General features: G+C 46.9%; 1 protein-coding gene across 1 annotated transcript in view; it reads right to left on the bottom strand.

Annotated features, from left to right (window-relative positions):
• Positions 1–4,979: 4,979 nt before the first annotated feature.
• LOC138246472 (FXYD domain-containing ion transport regulator 5-like) overlaps positions 4,980–14,178 on the bottom strand; it is a 150,955-nt gene continuing 141,756 nt past the window's right edge. Inside the window, exon 9 of the mRNA XM_069201109.1 lies at positions 4,980–5,289. Within this exon, the coding sequence (XP_069057210.1) occupies positions 5,262–5,289 (28 nt within the window). The 3' untranslated portion in view covers positions 4,980–5,261. The remainder of the gene's footprint in view (positions 5,290–14,178) is intronic.

Here is a 14,178-nt window from a genome sequence, read left to right as displayed (position 1 = left end):
ACAAATAATGATCAACCCCAAAGCAATCAATCGGGTCATGGTGGGGGTTGAAATCACAGTGGAGGAGATAGTGAGTAAAGCATGTAAGGTATTTTCCAATGAGGTAAGGGAGCTGAATAAAATGTTCACAAAATAATGGTTAAGCCTGGGGCTATACCAGTTCAACATAAAGTATGCAAAGTTCTGTCAATAGCAAGACAAGAGGTCATTCGGATATTAGAGTATATGGTGAATCAAAGGATAACTGAACCTATAGAAACATCCAGTTGTATTTCTCTGGTGGTAATCAAAGGGAAATCTGATTGTAGCTTCAGGTTTTGTGTGGACCTATGCAATCTAAATCAGAACATTGCAGTGGATAATACCCTCTAGCCAACATCAATAAGCTGATGTTAACACTTAAAGGGGGTAATGTTGCACAAAGATTCTAAGCACTTTTCAGCATTTATCCTGGCTGAAGGAGTGTTTCAGTTCACTAGAATGTGATTTAGCCTCTCAGTGGCCGCTAGTGTTTTCCAAAGGATGATTGGTCAAATCTTGAAGGGGATTGATGGTGTAGTCTATTGTCAAGACATCATTTTGGTTTTTAGCAAGACAGTTAAGAGTCATAATATGGTTTTCAAAAAAGTACTAGATAAGATTGGTGATGTAGGTAGAATAGTGTGAATTTTGTGTTGAGACGTTTGAGTACCTTGGGTATACACTGTTGGCCTCGGCTGTAAAAGTAAAAAAAAGAAAATGAAACACAATATTTCTTCTGTCAAAGTTTTGACCCCTTTTGATACTAATCTCATGTCCATCCTTACAGTGGATGCGAGTGAGAAAGGCATGGAAGACATATTGTCACAAATTCACAAGATGGAACAAAAAACAGTGGCCTTTGTCTCAAGCTCTTTAACTGGTTCTGAAAGGAATTATTCTGTTACAGAGACTGAGGCATTGGCTGCTGTATGGGCAGCAGAATATTTTAGAATGTATTTATGGGGTCTGTGAGAGTAGCTCGATTAGCGACTCGCCTACAAGAATATTAATATAAACCGGAATATATACCAGGATAGAGAAATGCCCAAGAGGACGGCTTGTCCAGATTGCCACTTCTAGGGCAGGATGTGGACAAGGCAAAAGTAGAGGCATTTAATAAGGAAGCTGTTGTTGCAAATGTATATGACTTGGTGGAATGGAGTCAAGGTGCTTTTGGGGAAAAACTGTTGTTGAGAGCATGGAAAAGGGTGAAGTGTTGCAGCAAGTGGTGGAGATGATTTCCAAAGGGTGTAGGCGAGAAAGTGTGGTACCAGTACCAGTACCAGTACCAGTACCAGTACCAGTGAGACCGTATGTTGAAATAGTAGATGAGATGTCGGTATGTGATGGCAAAGTCATGTCAAGAGGTAACAAATTTGTACCTCCAGAGGGTTTAAGATTTCAGCTCTTCAAAATGGCACACGAGGCCCATTTGGGACAAAAAATGACAAGAAAGAGATTAAGTGAGAATGTTTGGTGGCCGAGTATGGATAACAGTGTGACTGAATGGGCTGTTCGATGAAAGGATTGTAAAGATGGAGAAAAAAGTTGAAAGTGGGAGAGCAGTCTGTAATGGGTGCCACAGTGGATCCAGGACTACCATGGCACACCATATGCCTAGTTTTTATATAACCTATGGCCAGGGTTGCTTTCGAGTTGAGGTTTGCCCTTGTGATGGTAGATGTGTATTCCAAATGGCTTGTGGTACAATTTATGCAAAAGATCACAACAAAGAGTACCATTAGAGTGTTGGATGAAGTATTTAGAGAGGAAGGATATCCGGTGAAGTTGATCAGAGATAATGGGACTCAACTCAACTAACACTGGATGAAATGGTTAAATTCTTCAGTTTTTGTGCCATTTTACACTCCCGCACATCATTGTACAACTGTTAGAAATTGGGTTTCTAGTTGGCAGAGGTATGCACCCTGTCCAAGGAGGGACCACAATCCTAGTCAGGGTAAGTTAGACACACACCCTGAATTAACCTGTGCTCACACTCTCGTAGCTTGGCACAGAGCAATCAAGCTTAACTTAACAGGCAATGTGTAAAGTATTTGTGCAACACTTAAATTACAGTAACACAGTGACAAACACCACAAAGTTTAGAAAACTAAAGAATATTTATCTGAGTAAAGAAAAAGGACCACACCGACAAAAAAAGTAGATCCTGAGATATGCAATTTTTAACATTTAGGTGAAAATAGTGCAAAAAAGCGCAAACCTCCAACTATGGTTATCTGGACGCACCGGACTGGGACAAAGTCAAGAGTTCAGGCCGACCACAATAGAACACGGGCTGGATACAGTGACCCACTTAGCCCACTTAACACAGTACCCTAAATCCTGGTGTACTGTCTGTGCAGCGTTGCTTTGCGAGACTTCCCAGCAGTTCCAGTGAGGACCACAGACGGTGGAGCACCTTGGGCCCACTTCCAAGGGTTCACTGAGGTGGTACCACTTGGCAAGGCAGGCTCACAGGTGGCAGAGTCCAGGTGCAGTGCAGGTTGATTGGTAGCATGCTGTGTCCCCGAGACTTCAGAAAACAGGAGGCCAGTCAGCTCACGCTTGGAGTCACTCTGGGTTCTCGGTTGTAGAGATGCGGGTCCAGTCCTTCTCCCTCCCATGCAAGAAGGCAGCAGGCACAGTTTGGCACAGAAAAGCAAGAGTCCAGCAAAGTAGCAGTCCAGCAGAGTGGCAGTCCTTTCTGCAGCACAGGAGTCCTTCTTCCTAGCAGAGTATTCACAGGTCCAGAAGTGTACTGAAGTTGTGGTGTCTGAGGTCCAGTATTTATACTTTGGTGCCCTGGTTCTCGAAGGTAAAAGAAGCTTCTAGAGGCATACCTTTGAAGTGCCCAGATGCCCTGCCTCCCCTGTCCTGGCTCAAAGCTGGCTTGAGTTGCAATGTAGGGCTGTTAAGCCCTATTGTGTGTGGACAGGACAAGCCTCATCAGGTGTGAGGCAGTGCTAAACTCAGCCCCCCTCCATCCAGCCAGTTAATGGCCCATGAAGGTCAATCAAGTCACACCTAATCTCCCATTATGTGTGGCTTTCTAGAGGGAATGCACAAGGCCAAGCTGTCACCCACCCCAGACGTGTATTGGAGACAGGCAGCAGGCACACAGGGCTAAGAGCAGAAAAATTACAACTTTCTAAAAGTGGCATTTTTAAAATTGTAATGATAAATATGACTTTGCCATTAAAGAGGATTTATCATTACAATTCCATACACATTAAACATAACAGCTTTACCTCTTCTAATCAGGATTTACTTTTAATAACTGTATTAAGGAATCCTCAATGATATCCTACTGAAGAAGGAGTAGGCCTTACAGTAATGAAAAACTATTTTGAGAGCTTTTGACTACCAGGACATGTAAAACTAAATATGTCCTGCCCTTCACTTACACAACACCCTGCCCTATGGGCTACCTCTGTGGTGTCTTATGTGTATTGAAAGAGTTTACGGTTTGGCAAGAGCTTTTAAATGGCAAGTTAACATGGCAGTGAAATGGCACATAAAGGCTCTGCAGCTGCAGGCATAAGACATGTTTAAAGGGCTAAATAAGTGGGTGGCACAATCAGTGCTGAAGTCCCACTAGTAGCAATTTATTTACAGGCCCTGGTCACATGTAGTGCACTGCACTAGGGACTTACATGCAAATTAAATATACCAACCGTGAATGAGTCAATGTTAACCTATTTTAAGAAGAGAGCACAAGCACTGTAACACTGGTTAGCAGTGGTAAAGTGCACAGTCCTAAAGGCAGCAAAAACAAGGTCAAAAAAAAAAAAGGAGGAAGGCAAAAACTTTGGGGTGACCCTGCAGAAAGGGCCATTTCCAACACCACGCAGGTCATTGGTGCTGTTGAAAGAGCAAATCATACTGTGAAGGGAGTAATACAAATGGCAGTTTAGAGGATAGGTGATGTCAGAATTATGTTAAGTGATTTGATATGGGTATATCGTACCACAGAAAACAGTGTTATGAAACAAATTCCTTTCAGTGTTATGAGAGGGCGAAAGGCCAATGCAAAGATGTGACCGGCATGGATGAAGGTTTCACTAGTCAGGAGGATGATAGAAGTATGTGCTAGTTTAAAAAGAAGGATGGCAGGAGAATAAAGGAGGGTGATATAGTTAAAATGAGGTCTGGAAGAATTGAAGGTGGTCTAACAAAGTATCGGGGGCCATTTAAAGTAAAAGGAGCCCAAGTTGTTTGTGATCTTAGAGAACAATGAGCGGTGGAATATGAGGAGAATAGCACTGTATGAGAGATGAACGGATGCCGAGATAGAAGCTGTGGAGAGATGAAGTAGCTTTAAGCTGATGGATGATGGTGATGTTTTGGGTAGGAGGACCCAAGGGCATGATAAAAGAGATAATTGTGGAGTTTATAACGGCGAAGATGAAGCAAATTAACCACAGAGGGTCAGAGGTGGTAGGTCATGAAGGCTTCGGGTACCACCAAGATACCATCTAAATGACTATGTATGCAATGCTTGATAATATTTATATTTATGTATGTCTATATCTCATAATAATACAAGGACTATGCTGTAAATATAGTAGTTTTGAGGCAGTATATTTCATATAGATGTATTATTTATTTATTTCTGTAAAGGGGAGAAGTTTTGTTGTATCTCCGTACATAGTTTATTCATTGGAAATGTGCCACAGGGGGAAGAATGACTCTGGGTTCTCTTTGGGTCAGTTGTTTGCTGGCTGGAGAGGGAGCACCTACTGCAGTCACTTGTGTCCAAATTAAGATGTGTTTGAACCCTCTACTGGCTCCTGCAGGTGAATCATAATACTGTGCCATGCTCCTGGCAGAGAAGGAACACTGGGGGTGGTGATCGTGAATAGGTTACCTACATATAGGAGGGTTTACACAGGCACTCGGACGTTCGCATCCAAAAACACTTCCATCCCCCAACTAAGAAATGAGAATACATTAGAAAAAGTTCTCAATTTTATTTTAAAGCATTACAATTTGCTTATTAATCTAAGTCAACTGCAGTACCTATGAATGTTTTCCACGAAGAAAAAAAAAACACACTCAAAATTTTCTCTGCTGTTACACAGTTTTTTTTTTTTTACAAATGCCCAAGACAAGTAGTCATTATTAACCTGTCCAAACGCAAAGCAAGTTGGATCTGGCACCCCACTTTTTGCTTCTCCATGGGCCTGGGCTGGGTTCGCTGATGTTGTCTTTCGGTACCAAAAAGAGTCATGATTTCTTTATAGGCGAGTCATTTCGTCATGCACCCTGCGATAAAATTAATGAAAGCAAAATAGGTGAGCAACATTATCGCAGTGTTGCAAAAGTCCAGAGTGCCTGCTGTATTCCTTCACATAAATTTCTGTATGAATCTTTAAGAATCTTCCATATATGAAAATGCAGTGGGGTTTTTAGTTCTATCCTGCAGTCAGGGCGCATGCACTGCTGTCGCTTGGCAACCTATTGTATCTAAAAAAGAAAAACACTCTAAAAACAGGCTTTTGGCCCACTCATTACTTACCAATCGCTGCCATCACTATCACTCTTCTTTACTGCTTTCTAATTTAGTAGCGCATCCAGTGCCATCACTTACTTGTCTTTATGTGGAGCATGGACCAAGCATAGATTGATCTACCTTAATGACTGTCCGTCCACTGTGAGTTAGGCAGTATTTCTTTTTTTCTGCTTTTTTAAATACCGCAACTGGACTGTACTTGATACATTACACAACTTCACATACATTTTTCTTGAATCAAGAAGAGATTAAGTAATTTGCACAGAACCACAGGATGTTGAGGTGACGCCGAGGTTCGAAGCTGTTTCCTTAGTTACACAGTCAGCACCTCTGGCCCTTACGCCACATCCTCTCTCCAAACGTTGTGGCTTGCTTTGTCATAACACTTCAGCATCGGAACGAGCACAACCTGCTATGTCCGTGTTCCGTTTATACTGTAAGATATACAGCGCTCTGTCATCTGTTGTGTGAGGCGCTACAAAAAACAACATATACAAGCATTGGCAAAGCCAATAGGTCTTGCCTCTACAGGAACGATTGGCTTTGGCAATTTGTTGTGCCATGTTGTACACCAGTGTGGCTGCTGTCCAGCATGGCTAAAAGCTAGTGGCGTGGAGTGTCAGAGTGACGTGGGGGAGTGGAGTGTCGTAGAGTTGATTTGTTGGAGTGTTGTAGAATGAAGTATGGGTAGTAGAGTGTCGTAGAGTTCACTGGTTCAGTGCTGAGTGTTGTGGAGTGGGGTGGAATGGGTTGGAGTGGACTGGGGTAGTGGGGTGAATTGGATTGGGGTGGACTGAAATGGGGTTAGGTGGATTGGACTGAGGTGGATTGGATTTGGGTGGAATGGATTGGGCTAGATTAGATTGGATTCAGGTGAGTGGTAATAGGGCTGGGATGGATGTGATTGGACTGGTGTGGAGCAGGGTGGATTAGACTGGACTGGGGTCAGGTGGATTGGATTGGATTGGAGTGGGGTGGATTGGATTCACTGGAGTGGGGTGTACTAGACTGCAGTGGGGTGGGCTGGATTGGAGTGGGGTGGGGTGGACTGGATTGGAGGGGGGTGGACTGGATTGGAGGGGGGTGAGGTGGGTTGGAGTCGGTGGGCTGGCTGGATTGGAATGGAGTGGGGTGGACTGAACTGGGATGGGGTGGATTGGGGTGTGGTGGGCTGCAGTGGGATGGAGTGGTGTGAATTGGTGTGGGGTTGTGTTGGACTGGATTGGATTGTGGTGGACTGGAGGAGGTGGAGTGGAAGGGGTCGACTGAAGTGGGGTGGATTGGGGTGGGGTGGATGGACTGGAGTGGATTGGGGTGGACTGCAGTGAGGAGGACTGGAGTGGGGGTGTATGGATTGGATTGAATTGCGGTGGACTGAAATGGGATGGGGTGGGGTAGAGTGGGGTGGAGTGGACTGAAATGAGGTGGGGTGGATTGGGATAGGTTGGAGGGGGTAGATTTGATTGGAGTACGGTGGGGTGGGGTGAATCGGATCGGGTGGGGTGGGGTGGATTGGAGTAGCTGGGCTGGGTGGAGTGGAATGTAGTGGGGTGGACTGAACTGGGATGGGATGCATTGGAGTGGGATGGGTCAGGTAGATTGGATTGTAGCGTGGTGGACTGGAATAAGTGGGGTGGATTGGAGGGGGGTGGATTAGATTGGGGTGTGAAAGGTAGCAGTGGGATGGATTGGAGTGGGGTGGATTGGACTGGATTGGATTGTGGTGGATTAGAGTGGATTGGAAGGGGTGGACTGAAGTGGGGTGGATTGGGGTAGGGTGGATGGATTGGAGTGGACTTGGAGTTGGAAGGATTGGAGTGAGGTAGGGTGGATGGATTGGATTGGAGTGCGGTGGAAAGAAATGGGATGGGGTGGATTGGATTGGGGTGTGATGGGCTGCGTGGGAGGGATTGGAGTGGGGTGGATTGAATTGTGGTGGACTTGAGGGGTGGATTGGAAGGGGTGGGCTGAAGTGGGGTGCATTGGGGTTGGGTGGATGGATTGGAGTGGACTGGGTCGACTGGAGTGGGAAGGACTTGAGTGAGGTAGGGTGGATGGATTGGACTGGAGTGCAGTGGACAGGAGTTAGATGGGATGGGGTGGGGTGGATGAAATTGGGATAGAGTGGGGTTGATTAGAGTAAAATTGGGTGGACTGCACTGGGGTGGAGTGCAGTGGATTGAAATGAGGTGGGGTGGATTGGGATAGACGGGAGGGGTGGATTTGATTGGAGCATGGTGGGGTGGATTGGATCGGGTGGGGTAGATTGGAGTGGGGATAATTGCACTGACATGTGTGGATTGGATTGGCATGGGGTGTATTTGAGTGGGGTGGATTGGAGTGGAGTGGGGTGGATTGGAGTGGACTGGAGTGGGGTGGACTGAATTGGGGTGGGGTGGAGTGAGGTGGATTGGATTGAGTGGGGTGGATTGGATTGGATTGAGTTTGGTGGATTGGATTGGGTAAGGCGGGTAGATTGGAGTGTGGTGGACTGGACTGGGGTGGGGTGAACTGAATTGCAGTGGGTTGGATTGGAGTGGGTGCAGTCGATTGGAGTGGGTTGGATGTGAATGGTTGGGGGAGTGGATTGTATTGGGGTGGATTAATTGGAGAGGGGTGGATTGTTTTGGAGTGGGGTAGATTACAGTGGTTTGGAGTCATTTGGATTGGACTGGAGTAGGATGGATTTATGTGAAATTAACTGGACTAGATCAGAGTGGATAGTATTGAAGTTGCATGGATTGGGGTAATGTTGAAGTAGTGGATTGGAGTGAGGTAGAGTGGATAGCTGTAAACGTGATTTGAGTGGGGTGAATTGTAGTAGGTTGATTTGATTGGATTGGGGTGCGTTGTTTTGAAGTAAACTGTGCTGGACTGGATTTCGGTGGGTTGGATTGGAATGGGTTGGATTAGAGTGGGGTGGATCGTACTGGAGTGGGGGGGATTGGACTGGAGTAGACGGAGTGTGGTGGGGAGGACTGGATTGGAATGAGGTGTATTAAATTGTAGTGGGGGAAATTGGACCTGGCTGGATTGCAGTGAATTGGACTGGTGTGGACTGGATTATAGTGGGGTGAATTGTAGTGGATTAGAGTGGTGTGAATTGAAAAAAAGTGGGGTGTATTGGAGTGGAGTGGGTTGTTTCGGATTGGAGTGGGGTACAGTGGAGTGGGGCACATTGGTTTGATAAAAGTGAGGCAGATTAAAATGGATTGGAGTGGGAGAGATTGTTTTGGATTGGTGTGGAGCAGACTATAGTGGAGCAGATTATTTTGATTGGAGTGGGCAGATTGTAATACGGTGGACTGGATGGGAGTGAGGTGGGCTGGAGTGGGTGAACTGAGATGGATTGGGGAGGACATGGGTGAGGTGGATTGGAGTGGGTGGATTGTTTTGGATTGGAGAGGTGTGGATTGGAGTGGGACAGATTGATTTGTAATGTAGTGGGGCAGACTGGAGTGGGGCAGCTGGGAGTGGGGCGGATGGGAGTGGGGTAGATTGGAGTGGGGCAGATTGTTTTGGATTGGAGAATGGCAGATTGTTTTGGATTGTAGTGGGGTGAACTGGAGCAGGGCAGAGGAGTGGATTGAATTGGAGTGGCTTGGATTGGAGTGGGGTGGACTGGTGTAAGGTAGGTTAGGCGGACTGGGGTGTATTGCACAATTATGTGTTAAAGTATAATTTCAGAAATAACACATAATAAAGGAACAATGTTGCTTTGCAATATTTAGAACAAGATAATTGTCGTCTCTTGAGAATAATGCCCACAAGCAAAAACAAAAGAAAACATGAGTGCAAAGTGAGAAAAGATGACTTGGCAAAATAAAAGAACGTTAGCTATTAAAAATAAAACTTTGCAATTTTGTATGACCTTCTGGGCACATTTCTGCCAGACAAAAGCCTTCTGTTTGCAAGGCACTAGAAGTTAAAAAGAACAATAGTACCTCAATCACGTCCCTGCTCTACAGGCAGGCAGGAACGGAAATTATGATATGCATGCAGTGACAAATTATGAGGCTATAAAGAAGAGTGCCATGCAAGCCAACAAATGGTATGTGACAGGCGGGCTCCAAGCCCTTTACTGTACACAACAGTGTCTACCAACTGAGATGCATGCGCTAGCAAATGCTAGCTCGACCCCAAAAAGGACCACAAAAGAAACACATGCATAAATAAACAAAAAGTTGAATAAATACATATGTGAGCACAGCTGCCCTCTGCTCGGTAACCTGTGTGGGAGGGTTGCCCTGGGCGCTGCATTAATATTTCAGTCTCCCACAAGGACACTGGGGCTCACACGCCTCACGCTGCCATCCCAAACTCTGGCAGACTTATACAGATGCTACTGCTGGGGTGTCTGTGTGTGTGTGTGTGGGGGTGAAGGTCTGAGTGTGCATGTGTATCCGTTTGTATGAGTGGGTGAGTGTGTATGAGTTTCAGCTTTTCCAGTCAACAGTGCTTCCTGCTCAGCATTCTTGAAGGCGCCCTTGGTCTGCTACATTCTACTGTTTCCTACTGATCAAATCACTCTTTCAGAAGCAGAGTATACATTCTACATTCGATTTTTGACTGCAAAAAATTCTGAGCGGGCTCAGCCTTTTGGCCTAGAAACATGGTTGTCTTACACCATCTAAAAGCGGCAAAAATACCCAAAAGAACGAACCCCTCCCAAAGCAAGGAAGTAAGCACTTGCCATCATCAATCATTTCAACAGGAAAGGCCCGTCCCTCTCCCAGTCGATGTTGGATGCTCCATTGAGACAGCACATGGTTAGTTACAAAAACAAAACAAACCCCACAAACATATATAAGCCCTTCAGCTAACGTGTTAGAATATAAGGGGAAGAGGATAACACGGGCTGAAGCATAGCAGTGCAAATACTCCAGGCTGCAATGAGACAGAAGCCATCAGAATACTGCCTTTAGATCGGCACAAGTAATCCCTTAGGCCCCAGCGATCTAACTGACAGGATCTGCTAAACCAAATAAGGAGGAACTGAGTGGCAATGTAAGAAAGACGAACCTAGAACCAAACAGTGCTTTAAGTCCAGTGGGTCAAACACAGTATGAATTAACCTCTAAGCTGCTGGGCCTTCCCCCCCCCCCAGTGCTGAGCCCTTTTTTGGCTATTTGGGGTAGTTCGCGCTTAGGCCTTCATAACTTTTTGTCCACATAAGCTATCCACGCCAAATTTGCGTCATTTTTTTCCAACATCCTAGGGATTCTAATGGTACCCAGAGTTTGTGGTTTCCCCTGGAGAAGACCAAAAAATGAGCCAAAATACAGTGAAAATTTAGTTTTTTTTAAAAAAAATGGGAAAAAGGGCTGCAGAAGAAGGCTTGTGTTTTTTCCCCTGAAAATGGCATCAACAAAGGGTTTCTGGTGCTAAAATCACCATCTTCCCACCTTTCAGGAACGGGCAGACTTGAATCAGAAAACCACATTTTTCAACACAATTTTGGCATTTTACTGGGACATACCCCATTTTTACTATTTTTGGTGCTTTCAGCCTCCTTCCGGTTTGTGACAGGAATGGGTGTGAAACCAAGGCACCCCACTACCACCGCACCGTCGCTGGGGCAAAGTCACCGAGGACCAACTTACCAGCACCCTCGCCAGGAACCCGCCGACCAACCCCACCGACCCGGACTCCGCCGCCATCAACCTCCAACAGTGGATCCTCAACACCCTCGCACCACTCAAGAGGCCCACCGTCAACCAAGAAAGGAAAAAAGCAGCCTGGTTCACAGACAAACTCATCACCTCCAAACGCACCTGCCAGAAACTCAAGAAAAAATGGCTTCTCGAGCGCACACCCGCCAGCCTGGCAACCCACAAGGAAGCCACCCGCAAGCACCACCAACTTATCCGACTCGCCAAACGCTCCCATTTCACAGAAAGCCTAAACAACAACGCACACGACAGCAAGGAGCTCTTCTGCATCGTGAGGGAGCTCTCCAACCCCAGCGCCAACGTCAACGACGTCCCACCATCCCAGAAACTCTGCGACGCACTCTCCACCTTCTTTTACCAGAAAATCGCCGCCATCCACGACAGCCTCAACACCACACCTCTGCCAGACCCCACCCCCGACTACCCCTCCTACGCCGTCCGCCTCACCACCTGGACCCACGTAGATGACGCCGAAACTCGAAAGACCATGAACTCCATCCACTTAGGATCCCCCTCAGACCCCTGCCCACACCACGTTTACAACAAAGCCGACTCAACCATCGCCCCCCAACTTCGAAAGATCATCAACCTATCCTTCGATACTGTGACTTTCCCGGACAGCTGGAAGCACGCCGATATCCAAGCCCTCCTCAAGAAACCCAAGGCCGACCCCAACGACGTCAAAAACTGCCGCCCGATCTCCCTCCTCCCCTTACCAGTGAAGGTCATTGAGAAGATCGTCAACACCCAGCTCACCCACTACCTCAAGGACAACTCTATCCTGGACCCCTCCCAGTCCGGCTTCAGGCGCAACCACAGCACCGAGACTGCGCTGCTCGCTGCCACAGATGACATCAGACAGCAAATGGACAACGGCGAAACTGCAGCCCTCATCCTCCTGGACCTCTCTGCTGCCTTCGATACGGTCTGCCACCGCACCCTACTAACACGTCTCCACGAAGCCGGAATACAAGACAAAGCCTCAACTGGATCTCCTCATTCCTCTCTGGCAGAACCCAGAGAGTCCGACTCTCACCCTTCTGCTCCAAACCCACCAACCTCATCTGCGGCGTCCCCCAAGGCTCCTCGCTAAGCCCGACGCTGTTCAACGTCTACATGGCACCCCTCGCACAACTGACCCGTCAGCACAACCTCAGCATTCTCTCCTACGCCGACGACACCCAGCTCATCCTCTCCCTCACCAATGACTCACTCACCGCCAAAGCCAACCTCCAAGAGGGATTAAAATCCATCTCCGAGTTGATGAGAAACAGCCGCCTGAAATTAAACTCCGACAAGACGGAAGTCCTCATCCTCGGACGCAACCCCTCGGCCTGGGACGACTCATGGTGGCCCACCGCACTGGGACCCCCCCCCCTACTCCAGCCAACCTCGCACGCAACCTCAGCTTCATCCTCGACTCCGCCCTCACCATGTCCAAACAGGTCAACGCAGTCTCCTCCTCCTGCTTCAACACCCTCCGCATGCTCCGCAGAATCTACAAATGGATCCCGACGGAAACCAGAAAAACAGTGACCCAGGCCCTCGTCAGTAGCAGACTTGACTACGGCAACGCACTCTACACAGGAATCCCAGCAAAAGACATCCAACGACTCCAACGCATACAGAACGCCTCCGCCCGCTTGATCCTCGACGTACCCTGCCGATGCCACATCTCCCACCACCTGAAGGACCTCCACTGGCTCCCCGTGGACAAGAGGATCACCTTTAAACTCCTCACCCACGCGCACAAAGCACTACACAACGCCGGACCCGCCTACCTGAACAACAGACTCAACTTCTACGTCCCATCCCGCCAACTCCACTCTGCCAACCTCTCCCTCGCCATCGTTCCCCGATTCCAACGCAAGACCTCTGGCGGCAGATCCTTCTCCTACCTCGCCGCCAAGACCTGGAACTCCCTCCCGACCCCCCTGCGCCAGACCCAGGACCTCCTCACCTTCAGGAGACTCCTCAAGACCTGGCTCTTCGACCATTAGCAGCTACCCCCCCCTCCCCTCAGCGCCTTGAAACCCTAACGGGTACGTAGCGCGCTTTAGAAATTTAATGATTGATTAATGATTGATTGATTGAAGGCTGGATCCCGGAAGAAAAGTAGACAAAATTCAGAATTCAGCAAGTGGTCATTTGTGTAGATCCCACAAGGTTTTCCTACAGAAAATAACAGCTGAAATAAAAAAAAAATTGAAAGTGAGCTGAAAAAAACAGCCATTTTTCTCCACGTTTTACTCTGTAACTTTTTCCTGCAATGTCAGATTTTAGTAAAGCAATATACCGTTACGTGTGCTGGACTCTTCCGGTTGCGAGGATATATAGGGCTTGTAGGTTAATCAAGATCCCTAGGTACCCAGAGCCAATAAATGAGGTGCACCTTGCAATGGGTTTTCATTCTATACCGGGTATACAGCAATTCATTTGCTGAAATATAGAGTGAAAAATAGGTATCAAGAAAACCTTTGTATTTCCAAAATGGGCATAAGATAAGGTGTTGAGAAGAAGTGGTTATTTGTACATCTCTGAATTCCGGGGTGCCCATACTAGCAGGTGAATTACAGGCCATTTCTCAAATAGATGTCTTTTTTACACACTATCTTACATTTGGAAGGGAAAAATGTAGAGAAATACAAGGGGCAATAATACTTGTTTTGCTATTCTGTGTTCCCACCAGTCTCCCGATAAAAATGGTACCTCACTTGCATAAGTAGGCCTAATGCTCGCGACAGGAAACGCAACATGGACACATCACATTTTTACATTGAAATCTGACATATTCTTTGCAAAGTGCCTAGCTGCAGATTTTGGCCTCTAGCTCAGCCGGCACCTAGGGAAGCCTACCAAACCTGTGCATTTTTTAAAACTAGACACTTAGGGAAATCCAGGATGGGGTGACTTGTGGGGCTCTCACCAGGTTCTGTTACCCAGAATCCTTTGCAAACCTAAATATTTGGC

The sequence above is a fragment of the Pleurodeles waltl genome, chromosome 7 (assembly GCF_031143425.1).
Source record: "Pleurodeles waltl isolate 20211129_DDA chromosome 7, aPleWal1.hap1.20221129, whole genome shotgun sequence".
Taxonomy (NCBI): Eukaryota; Metazoa; Chordata; class Amphibia; order Caudata; family Salamandridae; genus Pleurodeles; species Pleurodeles waltl.
The sequence above is the reverse complement of the archived record's forward strand: the minus strand, read 5'-3'. Positions and strand labels throughout refer to the sequence as shown.